Source organism: Empidonax traillii, unplaced genomic scaffold (assembly GCF_003031625.1).
Source record: "Empidonax traillii isolate 1590-97213 ecotype Southwest subspecies unplaced genomic scaffold, ASM303162v1 scaffold1129:size175808, whole genome shotgun sequence".
NCBI classification, from domain to species: Eukaryota; Metazoa; Chordata; class Aves; order Passeriformes; family Tyrannidae; genus Empidonax; species Empidonax traillii.
Genome location: NW_020956322.1, coordinates 47,442 through 61,377, shown reverse-complemented (window position 1 = coordinate 61,377; position 13,936 = coordinate 47,442). Strand labels below are relative to the sequence as shown.

Here is a 13,936-nt window from a genome sequence, read left to right as displayed (position 1 = left end):
TGCTGAGCTGTCTCTGCAGTTTAATTCCATTCTGTGTGTACACACAGTGTCTGACACCCAGAGGAGGAAAGAGCTGCTGAAAGGTGAGATGTGATTATCAGGTGAGCTCCAGAACCTGCAGCTCACTCCAGGAACTCTTTTATTGTCCCCAAAATACCATTTGCTGTGAAAAAAAGGCAGCGTTTGCTAACAGGGAATCCCTGAACCGTGCCCTCCAAGGTCATTACTGCTCCTGCTGAAATAACAAAAATCTGCAGAGATGTTTGAACTTGAGAGAATCTTTTCCCACATGATAAAGTTGCTCTTTGTACATGATGGACTCAAAACAAATCCAAGGGATGGAATTCTCAAAGGTATGAGTGACCTGTGCCTCCTCCACCACACTGCCTGCCTCCTCAGTGATTCCCTGGGAATCCATGGGGTGTTGGTGAAGGGCAGCAGGAGGAGGGCACAGCTACCCTATCCTGTGCCTGCCCACAGGGAGCAGAGAGGATAAGGGACACTGAGCTCAGCTTGGGCAGTTCCACAGCCCTGCAGAGCAAACAGGGATTTGGAGCCAAATGCACTCCTTGCGTTGCTGCTCAGGATGGGTGATAGAGCTTTTACTGAAGGACTCCGGGCAGGACCTGAGGATATTTGGCTCTGGAGGGAGCAGTGGAGTCTTATCTCTGCCGTATGGAGTGATGTCACTGTGACACTCAGTGTTGTGAGAGAGCAGGAGCCATACCTGTGCCCAGGTGAGCCCATGGCAGAACCAGGATCATATGGAATGGCTCCTTTCTCCTGGCCCTTTCTCTGCCCTCCCCTTGCCAGGCTCCAGCATACATTGTGTTCCTATAGCTCAGATCAGAGAGAAACTGGGATTCCTCCTCAGTACACAACAAACCCACTTCTCTGTGAATTTAACAGTCGCAGCTGATTGTGGGTGGATTTGAACTTGAAAACCTTTCCAAACATACTGAGCTGATGGCTCCTTTCTGCTGGCTGGTGGGTCTCCCTGAGCAAAGCCATCAGTTGTTGTCCTCTGGAGATCTCCCAGCAGCAGCAGTGCCAGAGGCAGCTGGCTCATGTTTTCCAGTGAGTCAAAGCAACCATAAAGTCAGGTAGAGTAGTGAGAAGTCACCTCAACACACCAATAAACCCACCCCACTGCTTTCATCTTATAATAAGCAGAGATCTATTTGCTCTGGTGCCGAGAACACTCTTCCATTCATCCTGAAATTCCTCCTGCACTTTGTTCTGATAAATATTCAAACAACCTCTTTATTTCCCTTTAAAGTTTTTATTGACTATGTCGTAGATGTTCTCCTCCCATCTCCTGCACAGCCTAACCAGTGGAGGAATTCAGCTTTGGTAGCAGATGGAAACAGGCTTTGGAGATCTGGAACTGCTGGATTTTCCAGCCAGGATGGCACCAAGTGGCAAGGCAGTTTGTTTGCTGTCCCTTTGCTGATGGCTCAGTGCTCAATGTCACAATGCAGCACAGCACACTTACACTTCTCAGGGCTTGTGCTGGTCCAGCTTTAGGGAATCCTCTCCTGGGCTGTCCTGGAGACAGGAGCGAGTTTCCTTGGAAGAGATTTAGAAATTAGAGGTTTAGCAGAGCTGCAAGAAGGGATGGACTTCCGGGAGGTCTCAGCTTCTCTTTAGCTGCAGGATGGCTCATAGCCTGCATCCCTCAGTGGTCATGGGAAAGGAATTTCCTGTTGTTTTAGTGGAAGCTGCTGGATACTGAGGAGATATGAAAAGTTAGTCCTTAAGGTGGCAGAGGAAATTTGTTCCCTCTGACTAATGACTTGGTAAACAGTAGGATGAGAAAGCCCCAAGCACTGACCAGGGCAGGCAGATGGTGGTGAGTGGAGAGGTTCTGAATGCAGCAAACCAAGAGCCTTCAGCCCCTACTCCCAGCAAGTCCAGCTCCTTTCCTGCCTATCCCCACCTTGCTCCTTCAGCACCAACCACCCTGACTGAGCAGCAAAAGATTTGTACTTTTGCAATGTCCACAGCTCACAGCCAGTCCCTCAGTCCTTCCGTGGTTATTTTAGTTAACTAATCAGCTCCAAACATGAGAGCATGTTGAGCCATCTGGAAGAACTGAAGTCACATATTGTATTCCTGATGTGCTGATTAAATCCTTCAGTTTGGTCCAAGCCCTAAGTGCAGTCAAATGCTTCCCCCTCCAAAGCCACTTCATGCAAACTTCTTGGAGGTTTGGATTTTTGGGAGGAAAGGTTGGCTTTAGTTTTGGGAGAGCTGTGCTGGGAACCCTGGAGCTGGCACAGTGATGAATCCCAGAATCCCAGAATGGTTTGTGCTGGAAGGCACCAGTTCAAACCATTTGCCATGGGCAGGAGCACCTTCCACTAGCCCAGATTACTCCAAGCCCCATCCAACCTGGCCTTGGACACTTCCAGGGATGGGGCAGCTGAAAGATTGCTCTGGAACCAGGCAGGGGCTGAGCAGAGGGTGCATGGCTGGTGTCTTTGCAGAGCTCTGTGAATAGCTGTTACCATCATCATCCCTTTCTGGGGCACTCATCTACCTGACTGGGAACCAGGAAACCTGGGACTGGGGTGTTGGGTTTTCCCTGATGTGGAAATTCCCCAATTACTAGCGAGGTTTGGGAAAATAAGAGGCTGAGCCAGCTCTCTGGCTGGATCAGGAAGTATTTAAACTGTTGGAAATTGAATTTACCAAAGATACTGAAGTATCTCAGGATGCTGTCGGTGCATCAAGTGCTCGGTTTGTGCAGGACACCTGGAATGGGGAAGGAATTTCTGCCTCTCTAACCACATGGCCTTTAGTATAAACAACAATCACCTTCAGAGGAGGTTTTCTGTCCTCCTGTGCCCTGACTGGAAGGATACATTCCAATATTCATCTCAGGAGGCCTTATTTTATCATGGAATTCATCTTCCAATAAAAACATCTGGGGTTTTGCACGTACTGTTGACTTTTATTTGGTTTATGGACCCATAACTCTTGGGCTCCTGGTTTTATATTATGTGGGATGGATCAGTGCAGTCTCCAGCCAAGAACCTTAACACACTTGGTAGCTGTGTGAGGTTTAATGACTGTATCCTAATTTAAATAAGATAATCTTAGCTTTTACAAGGGAGCTGAGGCACCTGGAGGAATGTCATTTAGCACAGAACAGGGAGCTGAACTAAGAGAAATCATATCCTACCTGGGTGTCTCTCTCTGTGGTAGAGCTGCTCCTCTTACCCTCATGGCACCCAGGATTTGGGGTTGTAACTCAGCCAGGTCCAGGCTTTTAAACATCTCAGAAGAAAAATAATCCAGCAGCAACGTGTGCCCCAAAGGCTGCTGCCAGTTCAGGCTGTTCCATGCACAACTGCATTTATCCAGTGGTGGAATCACCACCCCTGGAAGTGTTAAAAAACCATGTGGATGTGGCACTTGGGGATGTGTTTTAGTGGTGGCCTTGGCAGTGCTGGACTTGATGATCATAAATATCTTTTCCAACCTTAGCGATTCCATAATTCTGTGATTTTCCAGCCTCATTCTTTCCTCCTCAGAGCCAAACCCAAGTTTCATGGCAGTGGTGGCTTGTCTGGATGAAAGACTTGGCTGAGCTGGGTCCTCGCAGGTTCCCCACTCACAGGACTCTTTTTCCCTGCAGGTGAATGGCCACCTGGACTACATGAAGCAGATGGACACGATCCTAAAAGCTGTCGGCATTAAAACCAAGGAATGCCAGCCAGCAGAGAAAGGCAGTGGCAGTCTTTTCCCCTCTCTAGCCAAGAAATCCCTGCGGGAAGCAGGCAGTGAGGCTCAGGGAGAGGAAAACACCGGGAAAGAGGAGGATGAGGGTGAGGCTCTCCCAGCCGGCTGCGCTCACCAACGGGATTCCTCCAGCTCTCTCCTGGGAAAGCCCTGCCTACCCTGACAGGACTGCTCCCACAGCAGGGACAGCAAGGACCAGGCAGCAGGAGAAGGAGAAAATTAGAGCAGAGCGGCTCAGCCAGCACTAAAAGCGCTGCCACAGCAGCAGCCGCGGCCCCAGGATTTCCCGGGGCTAGAGCCGGTGCAGCTGGAGCTGCAGTTTCCCACCCCTCAAGTGAGCCTGGAGGGTGGCACTGGTTTGGCACTGGATCAAAGCATTCGGAGCATCTGCCAACGGCACCTCCCACGGACGAAAGAGGGCTGGTTCCTGCCTGAATCTGCACTGCTCCTCAGGAATCCAGGACAGATCCCATCCAAATCCTTGCAGGAAGCAGCTGTTCCCCCTCAGCACTGTGTCCCTGCTATAACTGAGAAACAAGTGGCTCTGAGGGGATTTTAATCATATCACAGAGAGGGGGCTCATCATTAGGAAATTAAAAGCATTTTTGCACTGGAGATTGGTTTGGTTTGTGGATTTCAGGTGTGTTGAGGGCTCTGCCAGCCCGCTTCAGGCGGATCAGTGTCCACACTTCAGCTGTGCTGGCTGGGGAGGAGAAAGGCTTGGGCTGCCAGGGCACTTTCCAATCTCCGAGACTATTTCCTGTCTCCAGGTTGATGTCAGTGACTTTTGGAGGGCCTGTTTCTGTTAGAAACATGCTTGGGACCCTGGGTGACAGCAGCAGGAGAACCGAGTGGACTTCATATGGCTTATGAAACTTCAAGGCTCTCCAAGCCCAGCAATCCACTGACACTTTTCTTTTGAGTCCCACACACATCTCCAGCCTTAAAAGCCTCCTTTAGACATATTTTTGATTGGCTTAGAATAAAACACATACTTGGCATATGATAAACATGAATCTGTTTCATTCCTTCCATAAAAGTGAATTGGTTCCACTCTCTTCTCCTCAGTCTCAGGGCAGAGGACGGGACATGGCTTTACATCCCCTGCTAGCAGAGCTCCCAAATTGTGTGGGACTGATCCACATCTTCCATAAAAGCTCCTTTTCTGTCCTGTTTTTCTGCTAAGCCCAGGGAAATGCATCTGGCAGGAGTGCGACAAATGGATACCCCTGCTCTGAGAACACCCCTGGAGTTTTCTGCTTTGCCACAGGTGTTGTGGTACAAACACCTCCCACTCCTGATCTGGGGGGTCTCATTGACTCAGGAAGGGAAATAGTGCGATTGCACCTTCCAATTTTGGTTCACAGAGGGTCCTCCTCCTCCTCCTCCTGCCTCCCTGATCCAGCACCTCCCTCTTCCCTTCCCCAGGCTCCCTGCACACCTTACCTGCAGATTATTTGTCATGGAGTCGAAGACATGGCTGGTTTGGGGGATGATGCTGTAACACAGCAAAGCACAGCGGTTTGTGTTCGGTGCTTGGTGTTTCCTCTCCCCAAATCCAACATCTAAGGGAGCTCAGACCTTCTCTGCTCCATTCTGGAGCAGTGATGAGAGACATCTCTGGAGACAGGCCACAGGATCCCACAGTGCTGGGGCTGTTTGGCCAGTCAGTGTTGATGCTGTTGGCTGCAGGGAAAAGATGGGATTTCTCCACTCATCTGAGGCTTTGTCCACAAGCAAACACCTAATTACAAAAGACTGTCTTGATGAGACAGTAATGAATTATTGCTTTTGAACATCTGGCTTGATGAGATCTCTGTCTCTCTCTCTGTCCATCTCCCAGGGCTGATTTAGTACCTAACGGATTTCCAGACTCCATTGTGCATTTTCCTGCTCCTTTTTAGCTGGAGTTGTAGTCAAAGTATGACTTTATATAAAGCCATTTTGTGGGAAGATGCATATATTGATCTCTATGCTTGACACCAGCTCCAGGCTCTCCGTCCACACATCCAGGGGAAAATGTATTGAACAGTTTGAGGTTTGAACCTGCTGAGCCCTCAGTGTGTCCCAGTCGCTCATCCCTGACTGCTGGCCCAGTTCCCAGGGGGTACAAAGTACCAAGTAAAGGTCAAGTTGGTCATAAAAACTCTTGTTGAGTTCTGGAACATCCATGGGCAACATGGAAAGAAAACTAGTGAGATTTGCTAGGAGTGTGACTGTTTCTTCCAGCATCCCATATCCAGGGGATGGTCTGTGTCTGTTTGGATACTGGTGAGTTCCAGGAGCACAGTCAAACCCATTAATGGGAGCTTGGAATTAGGCAGAAGACTTGGGAGAAGGGGTCCAGGGAGGGCACAGCGGCCAAGTGCCAGCCCAGCTCTGCAGCCCAAAGGCACTTGAGGAAGAATTTACTAAAATAATTTGGTTTATTGATTTTTTTAAGAGCCCACTTGCCACATTACTCACTGTTCCCTCTGCTTGTGGCTATGGTGGGGGTGGGCTGGGTGGAGGCATCCTGGAATTGTCATTTAAATGATAATATTTCTTTAGATTCCTATTTGAAAGGGGGGAGACTGTATTTTCTAATTGCATCATCTAAAAATTAACGGATTGTCAGAAATGTGGTGGTCCTTTGCCAAGAATGGGAAGCTGTAGGATGGAGCTGTAAGAGGCATTGATCCCATTACTACTGTCACACAACCCACAGAGCCATGACGAGTCACACCCCCCCACACCCCACAGAACATCCAAAAATCAGTGTTGGACATTCTGCACCCAATTTAACCCCCATAGTACAGCTCTCCATGATTTACCACGATGGTTTCAGTGGGCTGTAACTCACTGCTTCACAGGAAACCGAGACAGACATGCTCCGAGTCAGGAAACGCAGCTCCAAGAAGACATGATGTTCCTCGGGCTGAAGCAGCTCCAAACCTCTTATCCATGAGTCATGGCATGTGTTTCCATCACTCCTCTCAGTGCAGTACACGAGATGGAGGTGATCCGTGTGTGAAAGCTGAAAACCAAGCCTTGGTTTAAGTTTAGGGGGACAGAGGATCTGGAATCCAAGGTTCAGACTAACTGGAGGTGGAAAGAATCTTAGAATCACAGAATCACAGAATATGCTGACTTGGAAGGGACCCACAAGGATCATCGAGTCCTGGTCCCCTTAGAATACCCCAAGAATCCCACCATGTGCCTGAGAGTGTTGTCCAAAGGCCACAAGGAGGGTGAGGGACTGGTGCCAGTGAGCAAAGGAGGGATGGAAGAGAGAGAAACAAGGCAGATCAATTCAGCAGTGACACGTGGCTGAACCTACCCATGGCAGTGCCCTCTGCAAGCTGCACGATGGGCTGGATGAGGGAATTGGAGCAGCAGCATGTGGGCTGTTTGTGTGGGGCCGAAGGACCCTTCCCCGTACATCGAGCTCTGTGACCCCACTCAGGCCACGGGGGTGCTGAGCTGCCCATGCTGCGGCTCTGGGTCCAGGGGCTCTGTGTTCCACAGGCTGACAGAGCGGGCCCGGGGGGCCAGCAGGGCTGGCAGCAGGTTGGGATCGTTCCCCAGCGCCCCAGAGTCAACTGAGTCAGTCTCAGCCTGCAAGGTGAGGACGTTCTTGAGGGATGTGGCGGCTCGGGCTCCGCTGTTGGAGTTCCTCATGGAGAGGGAGATGGCGCTGGGCCGGGACTCCCCCGAGCGCCGGCAGCAGGGCAGGAATTTGCCCATGGCTCTCTTGAAGTCCCTCATGAAGAGCGGGTAGATGATGGGGTTCATGGTGCTGTTGCAGTATCCCAGCCAGGTGAGCACGTCGAAGAATCCGGCCGGGACACAGCCACAGATAGCCTGGGGGGGCACAGCAGGAATTAGCAGCATCTCCCACCTCAGCCCCGATCCAGAGCAGTTTCCCAGGCACACCAACATTCCCCTTTCAAAGGAAACCTTCAAATCCCTTTTGAAGGGTTTTTCCTTGCCGTAGCTCCTTGGGGAAGTTGCATCTTTGCTCTCAGAGGTGTTCCAGCAAGACCTTCAGATCGAACCCAGCTGGATCCCAAGTGAAAAGCTTTTGAAAACCCAACACAAAACCCCCACAGGTTCTTACCTGCGTCACATTGGTAATGAAGAAGGGGAGCCAGGCCACGAAGAACATGCCCAGGAGGATGCCCAGGGTCAGACTGGCCTTCAGTGCCTTCTTGCTGTGTTTGTTGGTGAACCTCCTGCTCTCGCTGCCAGCCATGGGCTGGCTGGGGACACAGGGAATCTGTAGCAGGAGAATGGTGATGAGCCTCCCCAGACTCGAGCTGCCAGCACCAGTGCCAACCTCTGCCCAAGAAAAGTGAGATTCGGTGCTCCAAATCCTGAAAAAACCCTGCCATTAATTCCTTTCTCCCAGGGACAGGAGTGGGGCATGCACTGCAGGCCCTGCACCACAAATTAGGAAGAGGAAATAACAGAAACCCTCAACAATGAGAGTATTACCTTCTTTTTTTTTACTGTAAAATAGGGGGTTCTCACTAGGCTGTTCTTTATAGAAAAACCAAGCTCAGTCTATGTTTTGGTGAAGACAAAGCCCTAAAGAGGCAGCTCCAGCTGCTGATTACAGCAACAAACTAACTATGTTTATAAAAGCAGGATGTGAAACATTGCAGCCTACAAAGGCCATAACTCAGCCCTCCATCCCCCCCCCCCACAATCTAAAATGAAATGATTATCTCAGCCCTCCACCGTAATTAAATGATGCTCCTTTGCCGCTCAGCTTCACGCCCAAAAAGAGAACAAAAATCTGGTTAAAAGATAAAATTTGAGGGTTCCCTGGCTGACACTTGTTTTCAGCCAATTTGGGGCTCCAAGGACCTTTTTGGGCCACTTGCCTTGGCTGAAAGACAGGTGTGGATGCTGGTTTTTTCCAGCATCACAACACGACAAAGCCCCTGAGCATCCCCTGATCTTGTGAGTGTGTTTGTGGAGTCCAAAACCCTGGCACTTTATGATATCACTTTATGATATTATCTGTTTTTTCTTTGATTGTCCTTTTCCTTTTGACTGTCTGGTGCATCTTATCACATATGGGAGAGCTGGCCAGAGTCCTGGCTCTGCTCTTAGAGTGAACAAACTAAACCAAGGTATTTAAAGGCAATTAAGTTTGCCTTTTCCCTGTAGGATATGTGGTCAATAAAGCCTATTACAGGGAATTAGAGCTGTTAGATTTAGTGGCAATTACCTTCTCTTGAAGAAATACAAACAAGTGCAGCCACATTTTGGTTATAAAACCCACGCACAAAACCAGCAATCGCACAAGGAGGGGTTTGGCAGTTCCCGTTAACCAGGTAACAAAAATAGAAGCTTCTGTTCAAAATAAGATGCTCTCCAGAATTTGGCATTTGCTATTAGTTGAAATCCTTCTCCCCCATATGTCTCACACCCACCACAGCCAACATTTATGAGTGGAAATTCAGATATAAGATTAAAACCCTCAGGGATGACGCCAGCCAAGAGGGGGGCAAAACTGTCTTTATTGCTGAGCATTTTTGCCTTAATCTTATAATTTGTCTCTTTATGCTCATGCTGTTTGTGTGCTCCAGAGCAGCTTCTAAGCTCTCCATTGGTGGGACAGACACAGGGCACCTCAGAGGGCGTCAGCAAGGTGGATGTTGCCCAAAATCTCCCTCAGTGTGGTCTGGTTGTCAAAGGCAGCTCTGGCTCTAAGGCTGTTCAGGAGGCAGAAACACCCTAGGCACCCAAATTGTGGGGTCTGCAAGAAACAAGGTCCCTGTGGGCACCTTACCTGTGCCATGGTGTCATCTGTAGTGCTGGTGGAGGCCACGTTGGAGGCAAGGGAAGCCACCTGCACTGCCTGCTTGCGGGCAGCCAGGAGAATGCGGCAGTAGGTGAAGGAGATGGCAGCAGAGGGGAGGAAGAAGGTGAGGCAGGAGGCCACCAGGGCATACGGCAAACTGACCACCAGCCGGCACTGGTCTTCGTCCCCCAGCGAGGTGACGTTCAGGGACAGCTCCTCAAACTCCAGCCTGTGCCACCCCATCTTGATGGGCAGGAAGGAGGCCAGTGCAGCCACAGTCCAGGTGGCCAGGATGAGCCAGAGGGCCCTGCAGGAGGTCATGCGCAGCTTGTACTTGAGGGGGGAGATGATGAGCAGGTACCGGTCCAGGCTGATGATGCAGAGGTTGAGGATAGAGGCGCTGCAGCACATGACGTCAAAGGAGGCCCAGAGGGAGCAGAAGTCCCCCCGCAGCACCCAGCGCCCGTAGAGCTGGTTGAGCATGGCTGGGGGCATCACCACCAACCCCACCATCAGATCCGACATGAACAGGGACACCAAGAAGTAGTTGGAGGTGTTGCGGAGGGAGCGCTGAGTGATGATGAGGAGGATGAGGAGGAAGTTCCCCACCGTGGTCAGCAGAATGATGAAGCACAGGAAAGCGGCCACCCAGCTGCTCCCCACGAGGAGGGAGTGCTCCCCCAGCACACTGGAATTGGGGGCCCCAAGGTCACCCTCCATGGGAGCTTTGGGGTTGGAGGAACCTTCTCTGGCGTGACCTGTGCTATGTGACCATCGCCGGAGCCAGGGGAAGAATGACCACCTCTCTGCTCTGTGTCTGTCCTCCTCCTTTCTCCTCTTCTCTCCTCCTCTTTCCTCCTCCTCCTCCTCCTCCTCCTCTCCCTCTTTTCCCCTATTCTCTCTCTTCACTGGCACTCAGGGCAGAGTGATGTTCCCAGGAGCCGATCAGCAGGAGCAAGGTTCCCTCCCCGTTACTCACAGCCAGGCAGTGCCTTGTCCCTGCGAATGCCCCTGCTCTGGGATGTCCCTGGATGCTGCCGCTGGATCCTGGGGATGTACTGGATGGCAGGATACTCGAGATGCCAGGGACGGCAGGATACTCGAGATTCTCTGATGCTCTCGATGCACTGGACCAGGGAATAATAAGCCCCCAGGATGCTCTGATACTCCAGATGCTCTGCACTCAGGAGACTTCAGATGCCGAGGATGATCTGTATCCCAGGATACTCCAGATGCCAGGGATGCTCTGTGCCCAGGACACCCTGGATGCTGGGGATGCTCTGGACTCCAGGACGCCCCAGATGCTGGGGATGCTCTAGCCCCCCAAGGCTCAGCTCTTACCCCCCCAGCTGGCCTTGGCTCCCTGCAGAGCTCGGGGCCGCCCCGAGGTCCTCCGTGCCCGGCGCTGCTGCTGCTGCTGCAGCCGGAGACGGCAAGGGGGGCAGAACCGCCTGAGGTGAGGACCGGGATGCTCCCAGCCCAGTTCGCCCGGGAGGAGGAAGATCCGGAGCGTGGGAAGGGTTGTCTCTCGCGGCAGAGGTGCGTCCAGCCTGCAGGGTGTGTGTGTGAGTGTGTGTGAGTGTGTGCAGGTGCCAGCCAGACCTTCCCCTGCTGCTCTGCAATGCACGGGAAAGGATGCAGAAATGCTGATTCCAAGGAGGTGGGGCTGAGGGGGGAGAGAAGGAGATGAAACGAAACGCTAATTAAAATTAAGGGATCTGGGCTAAACTCCACAAAGTGCCAGCCTGAGAGTTCTCTTTTTTGCCTTAAAGAAACAGCCCCGTGCTCTGCCTTCCCTGCCTTCCCTGCCATTCCTGCTATCCCTGTCATCTGTGCCAGCATTGGAGCCCCCGTGCTCACCTGGCAGCTGGGTCAGCAGGGCAGTGGCCAAGCCCAAGTGCCAGGCTCCATCCTCTGCCTGGTCAGCAGCTCCCAGTGCCAAGCTCTATCCTCCACACCACATGATAAAAAGCAAAATTTTGCAAAACCAAATAATGAAAAAAAAATCAACAAAACCTGCACATGAGCCCTCAGGGAGCAAGCAGAGGCATCACAACACTGGTTGACATTCCCCTGCAGCCAGGGATGGAGAGGCAGAGCCAAGGGGAAAGGCTGCACTGGTGGTGGGACAGCCAGAGGGCCAGCTGCTCTGCTTCAGGACTTTCTGGGCCGGCCTTGGGCAGCTCAGATCCTTGTCTGAGGGACAATCCTGCATGCACCCATGGCAGCTTGCCCTTGGAAAGTGGGAGGCAACACGGGAGAGGACCCAGCAGGCCCTGCTGGTGGCTCCAGGTCAGGAAACACCCAAGTCTCCAAGTGCCATTAGTGTCCTGTGCTGCCACCTCCACACACCAGAGCCAACACCTTGGGGTGCTGGGCAGGGATTGATTGGGGGTTTTTAATTAAGCAGCTGCCCAAAGACGGATTTTTTCCCAGAAAATGACAGTGATTTCTGTTGGGGCTTGACCAGAGCTGAGGGCACTGGCTCCAGCACAAACCAAAGCCATGTATGTGTCTCTGCTGGGCCCCTGGCACCCACCCCTGTGCTCACAGAGCCAGGCACTGCCAGCTGCTGCCCATTCCGTCCCCAAGCCACCACCAGAGCTTTCCTTAACATGCTTCCCTCGGGAAGCTGTGCTGCAGATGTGTGGGGAGTGCCAGCTGTGCATCACACACACACACCCACCCCATCCCACTGCTCCCTAGTGCTGCCTGTGCTGCCCTGTCACCCACTCAAGGACAGAAATCGATCTCTTTAGCAAGTCCTACTTTTACAATCACCTTTTCAACAACTTTCTCATGTTTTTCCCAGTGGCTGAACAAGCATTTCAGGCCTGGAAACCACCTCTGAGCAAAGAATGGGGGACAGAGCCCATACACGCCCTGTTACTCCCTGTGCCAAGGTGCTCTCTGAGGAACAGCTGCTGTCACTGGTACCAAGCTCTGCCCTCCTTCTGCTTGCCCAAGCCCCTCTCCTTGGATGCTCCCAGCCAAACCTTCCCAGCCACCTCTGCATCCCTGTGCCCTGGCAAGGATCCCAGGGCAGAGCAGCACACGCAACACTCTGATCGCAGCAGGAGATTTCTTTGGAAAAGCATTTGCACCAGGAAACCCTCACTTCCTCAGCCCATCTGCTGCTGGGAGAAGAGAGAAACCCCACCCTGAGCCCACCCTGCAGCAGCATCCCCAGGCAGGATAAGTGAAGGCAGCAGGACAGATTTATCCCAGCTGGATCCATGCTGGTGCTCAGCGAGGAAGTGATGCCAGAGGGCAAGTCCAGGCTTCCCTCTCGGTCCAGCTGCACTCCAACTTTAGGAGCATCTCAGTTTGCCTGCAGACCTTTTGCTTCTGAGAAAGGGATTGGATTGAAATCGTGGAATCAAAAAATGGTTTGGGTCGGAAGAGACTTCAAAACCCATCCCATTCCATGGGCAGGGACACCTTTTACTATACCAGGTTGTTCCAAGTCCCGTCCAACCTGGCCTTGGACACTCCCAGGGATGGGGCAGCCACAGCTTCCCTGGGCAACCTGTGCCCAACCTTTCAGGAGTGTGTCCTCCTCAGGTGGGAGATTTTCTACTCCTGGTTTAGATGTGTTTGCTGGGGAAGTGAATCTGAACTCATTGAAGCAAAATGTGTTTTAAAAAACCTGCCTTGAAATGAGGTCCAAATCCTACCATTATCCCTGCAAAAGCTTCTCCACACCAGCGGCTCTCCTGGCCTGTCTGTGCCCTCTCCCTGTGCTACACATCTGGACACATCTGCAGGAATTGTTGCTTCCACCAGCTCTGCTATCCAGTACCACTGGCATGGAAAGCAAAACGAGACACCCAAGTGTCAACATAGGACAAAACGAAGGACTGGTGAGACAGAGAGTCAAATAGGGACGCTGAGAGACTTCAGGCAGTGCAGGGCTTAAGGCAGCAGCCTCACTCCATCGTTTAGCTGGGATGGTCCCTAGGTTTGATTTTGGGCAGAGCCTGGCTAACTACCTTGAAAAGATTTGTGTTTTCATCTGCACAGCAGTCCTTCACTGCCTACCTTTGCTGAAGCTCAGCTTGTGTTGAAAGGAGATGGAGATATCCTGCTTCAAACACCTTGGACTGAAGCTCCTGGAGTTTACAGGAACAACCCCCTGCTGAATCCAGCCTGTTCCCACTCTACACCAGTAAAAGGCCACATGATGGTGCTCAGTGACCACCACTGGTGTTGCCACCTCTTCCTGACTCTCAGGGAAATCTCCTTTCCTTGGGAAGACACTTCACAGCACGAAAAAGTTATGCTAACACACAGGACACCTCCAGCCCTGCCAGGTCCTTTCTGTTCAGCCCATCACTGTAGCAATTGTTGCCTTAATGCAAACCCTCTCCCACTTCCCAAGGTTCAGAGAGCTGC

At 51.8% G+C, this 13,936-nt stretch overlaps 2 protein-coding genes across 4 annotated transcripts in view; one reads left to right on the top strand and one right to left on the bottom strand.

Moving 5' to 3' along the window:
• Positions 1-3,953, top strand: part of TMCO4 (transmembrane and coiled-coil domains 4) — a 35,355-nt gene extending 31,402 nt beyond the window's left edge. Inside the window, exon 14 of the mRNA XM_027905192.1 lies at positions 3,644-3,953. Coding sequence (XP_027760993.1) covers positions 3,644-3,910 — 267 coding nt within the window. The 3' untranslated portion in view covers positions 3,911-3,953. The remainder of the gene's footprint in view (positions 1-3,643) is intronic.
• On the bottom strand, positions 945-11,382 carry HTR6 (5-hydroxytryptamine receptor 6). 3 transcript variants are annotated; one of them, XR_003573674.1, is made up of 4 exons: positions 9,530-11,382; positions 7,847-8,005; positions 5,194-6,763; positions 945-1,731 (listed from the first exon to the last, which is right to left on the bottom strand). XR_003573674.1 is itself a non-coding variant. In XM_027905195.1 (3 exons), the coding sequence occupies exons 1-3, from the start codon at positions 10,259-10,261 to the stop codon at positions 6,557-6,559; spliced, it is 1,098 nt and encodes a 365-aa protein (XP_027760996.1). In that variant the 5' UTR covers positions 10,262-11,382; the 3' UTR covers positions 4,583-6,556. The 3 variants fall into 3 exon arrangements, 2 of the variants coding, with proteins under 2 accessions (XP_027760996.1, XP_027760995.1); XM_027905195.1 differs by lacking the exon at positions 945-1,731 and having other exon boundaries at positions 4,583-6,763; XM_027905194.1 differs by lacking the exon at positions 945-1,731 and having other exon boundaries at positions 6,669-7,590.
• Positions 11,383-13,936: the final 2,554 nt, after the last annotated feature.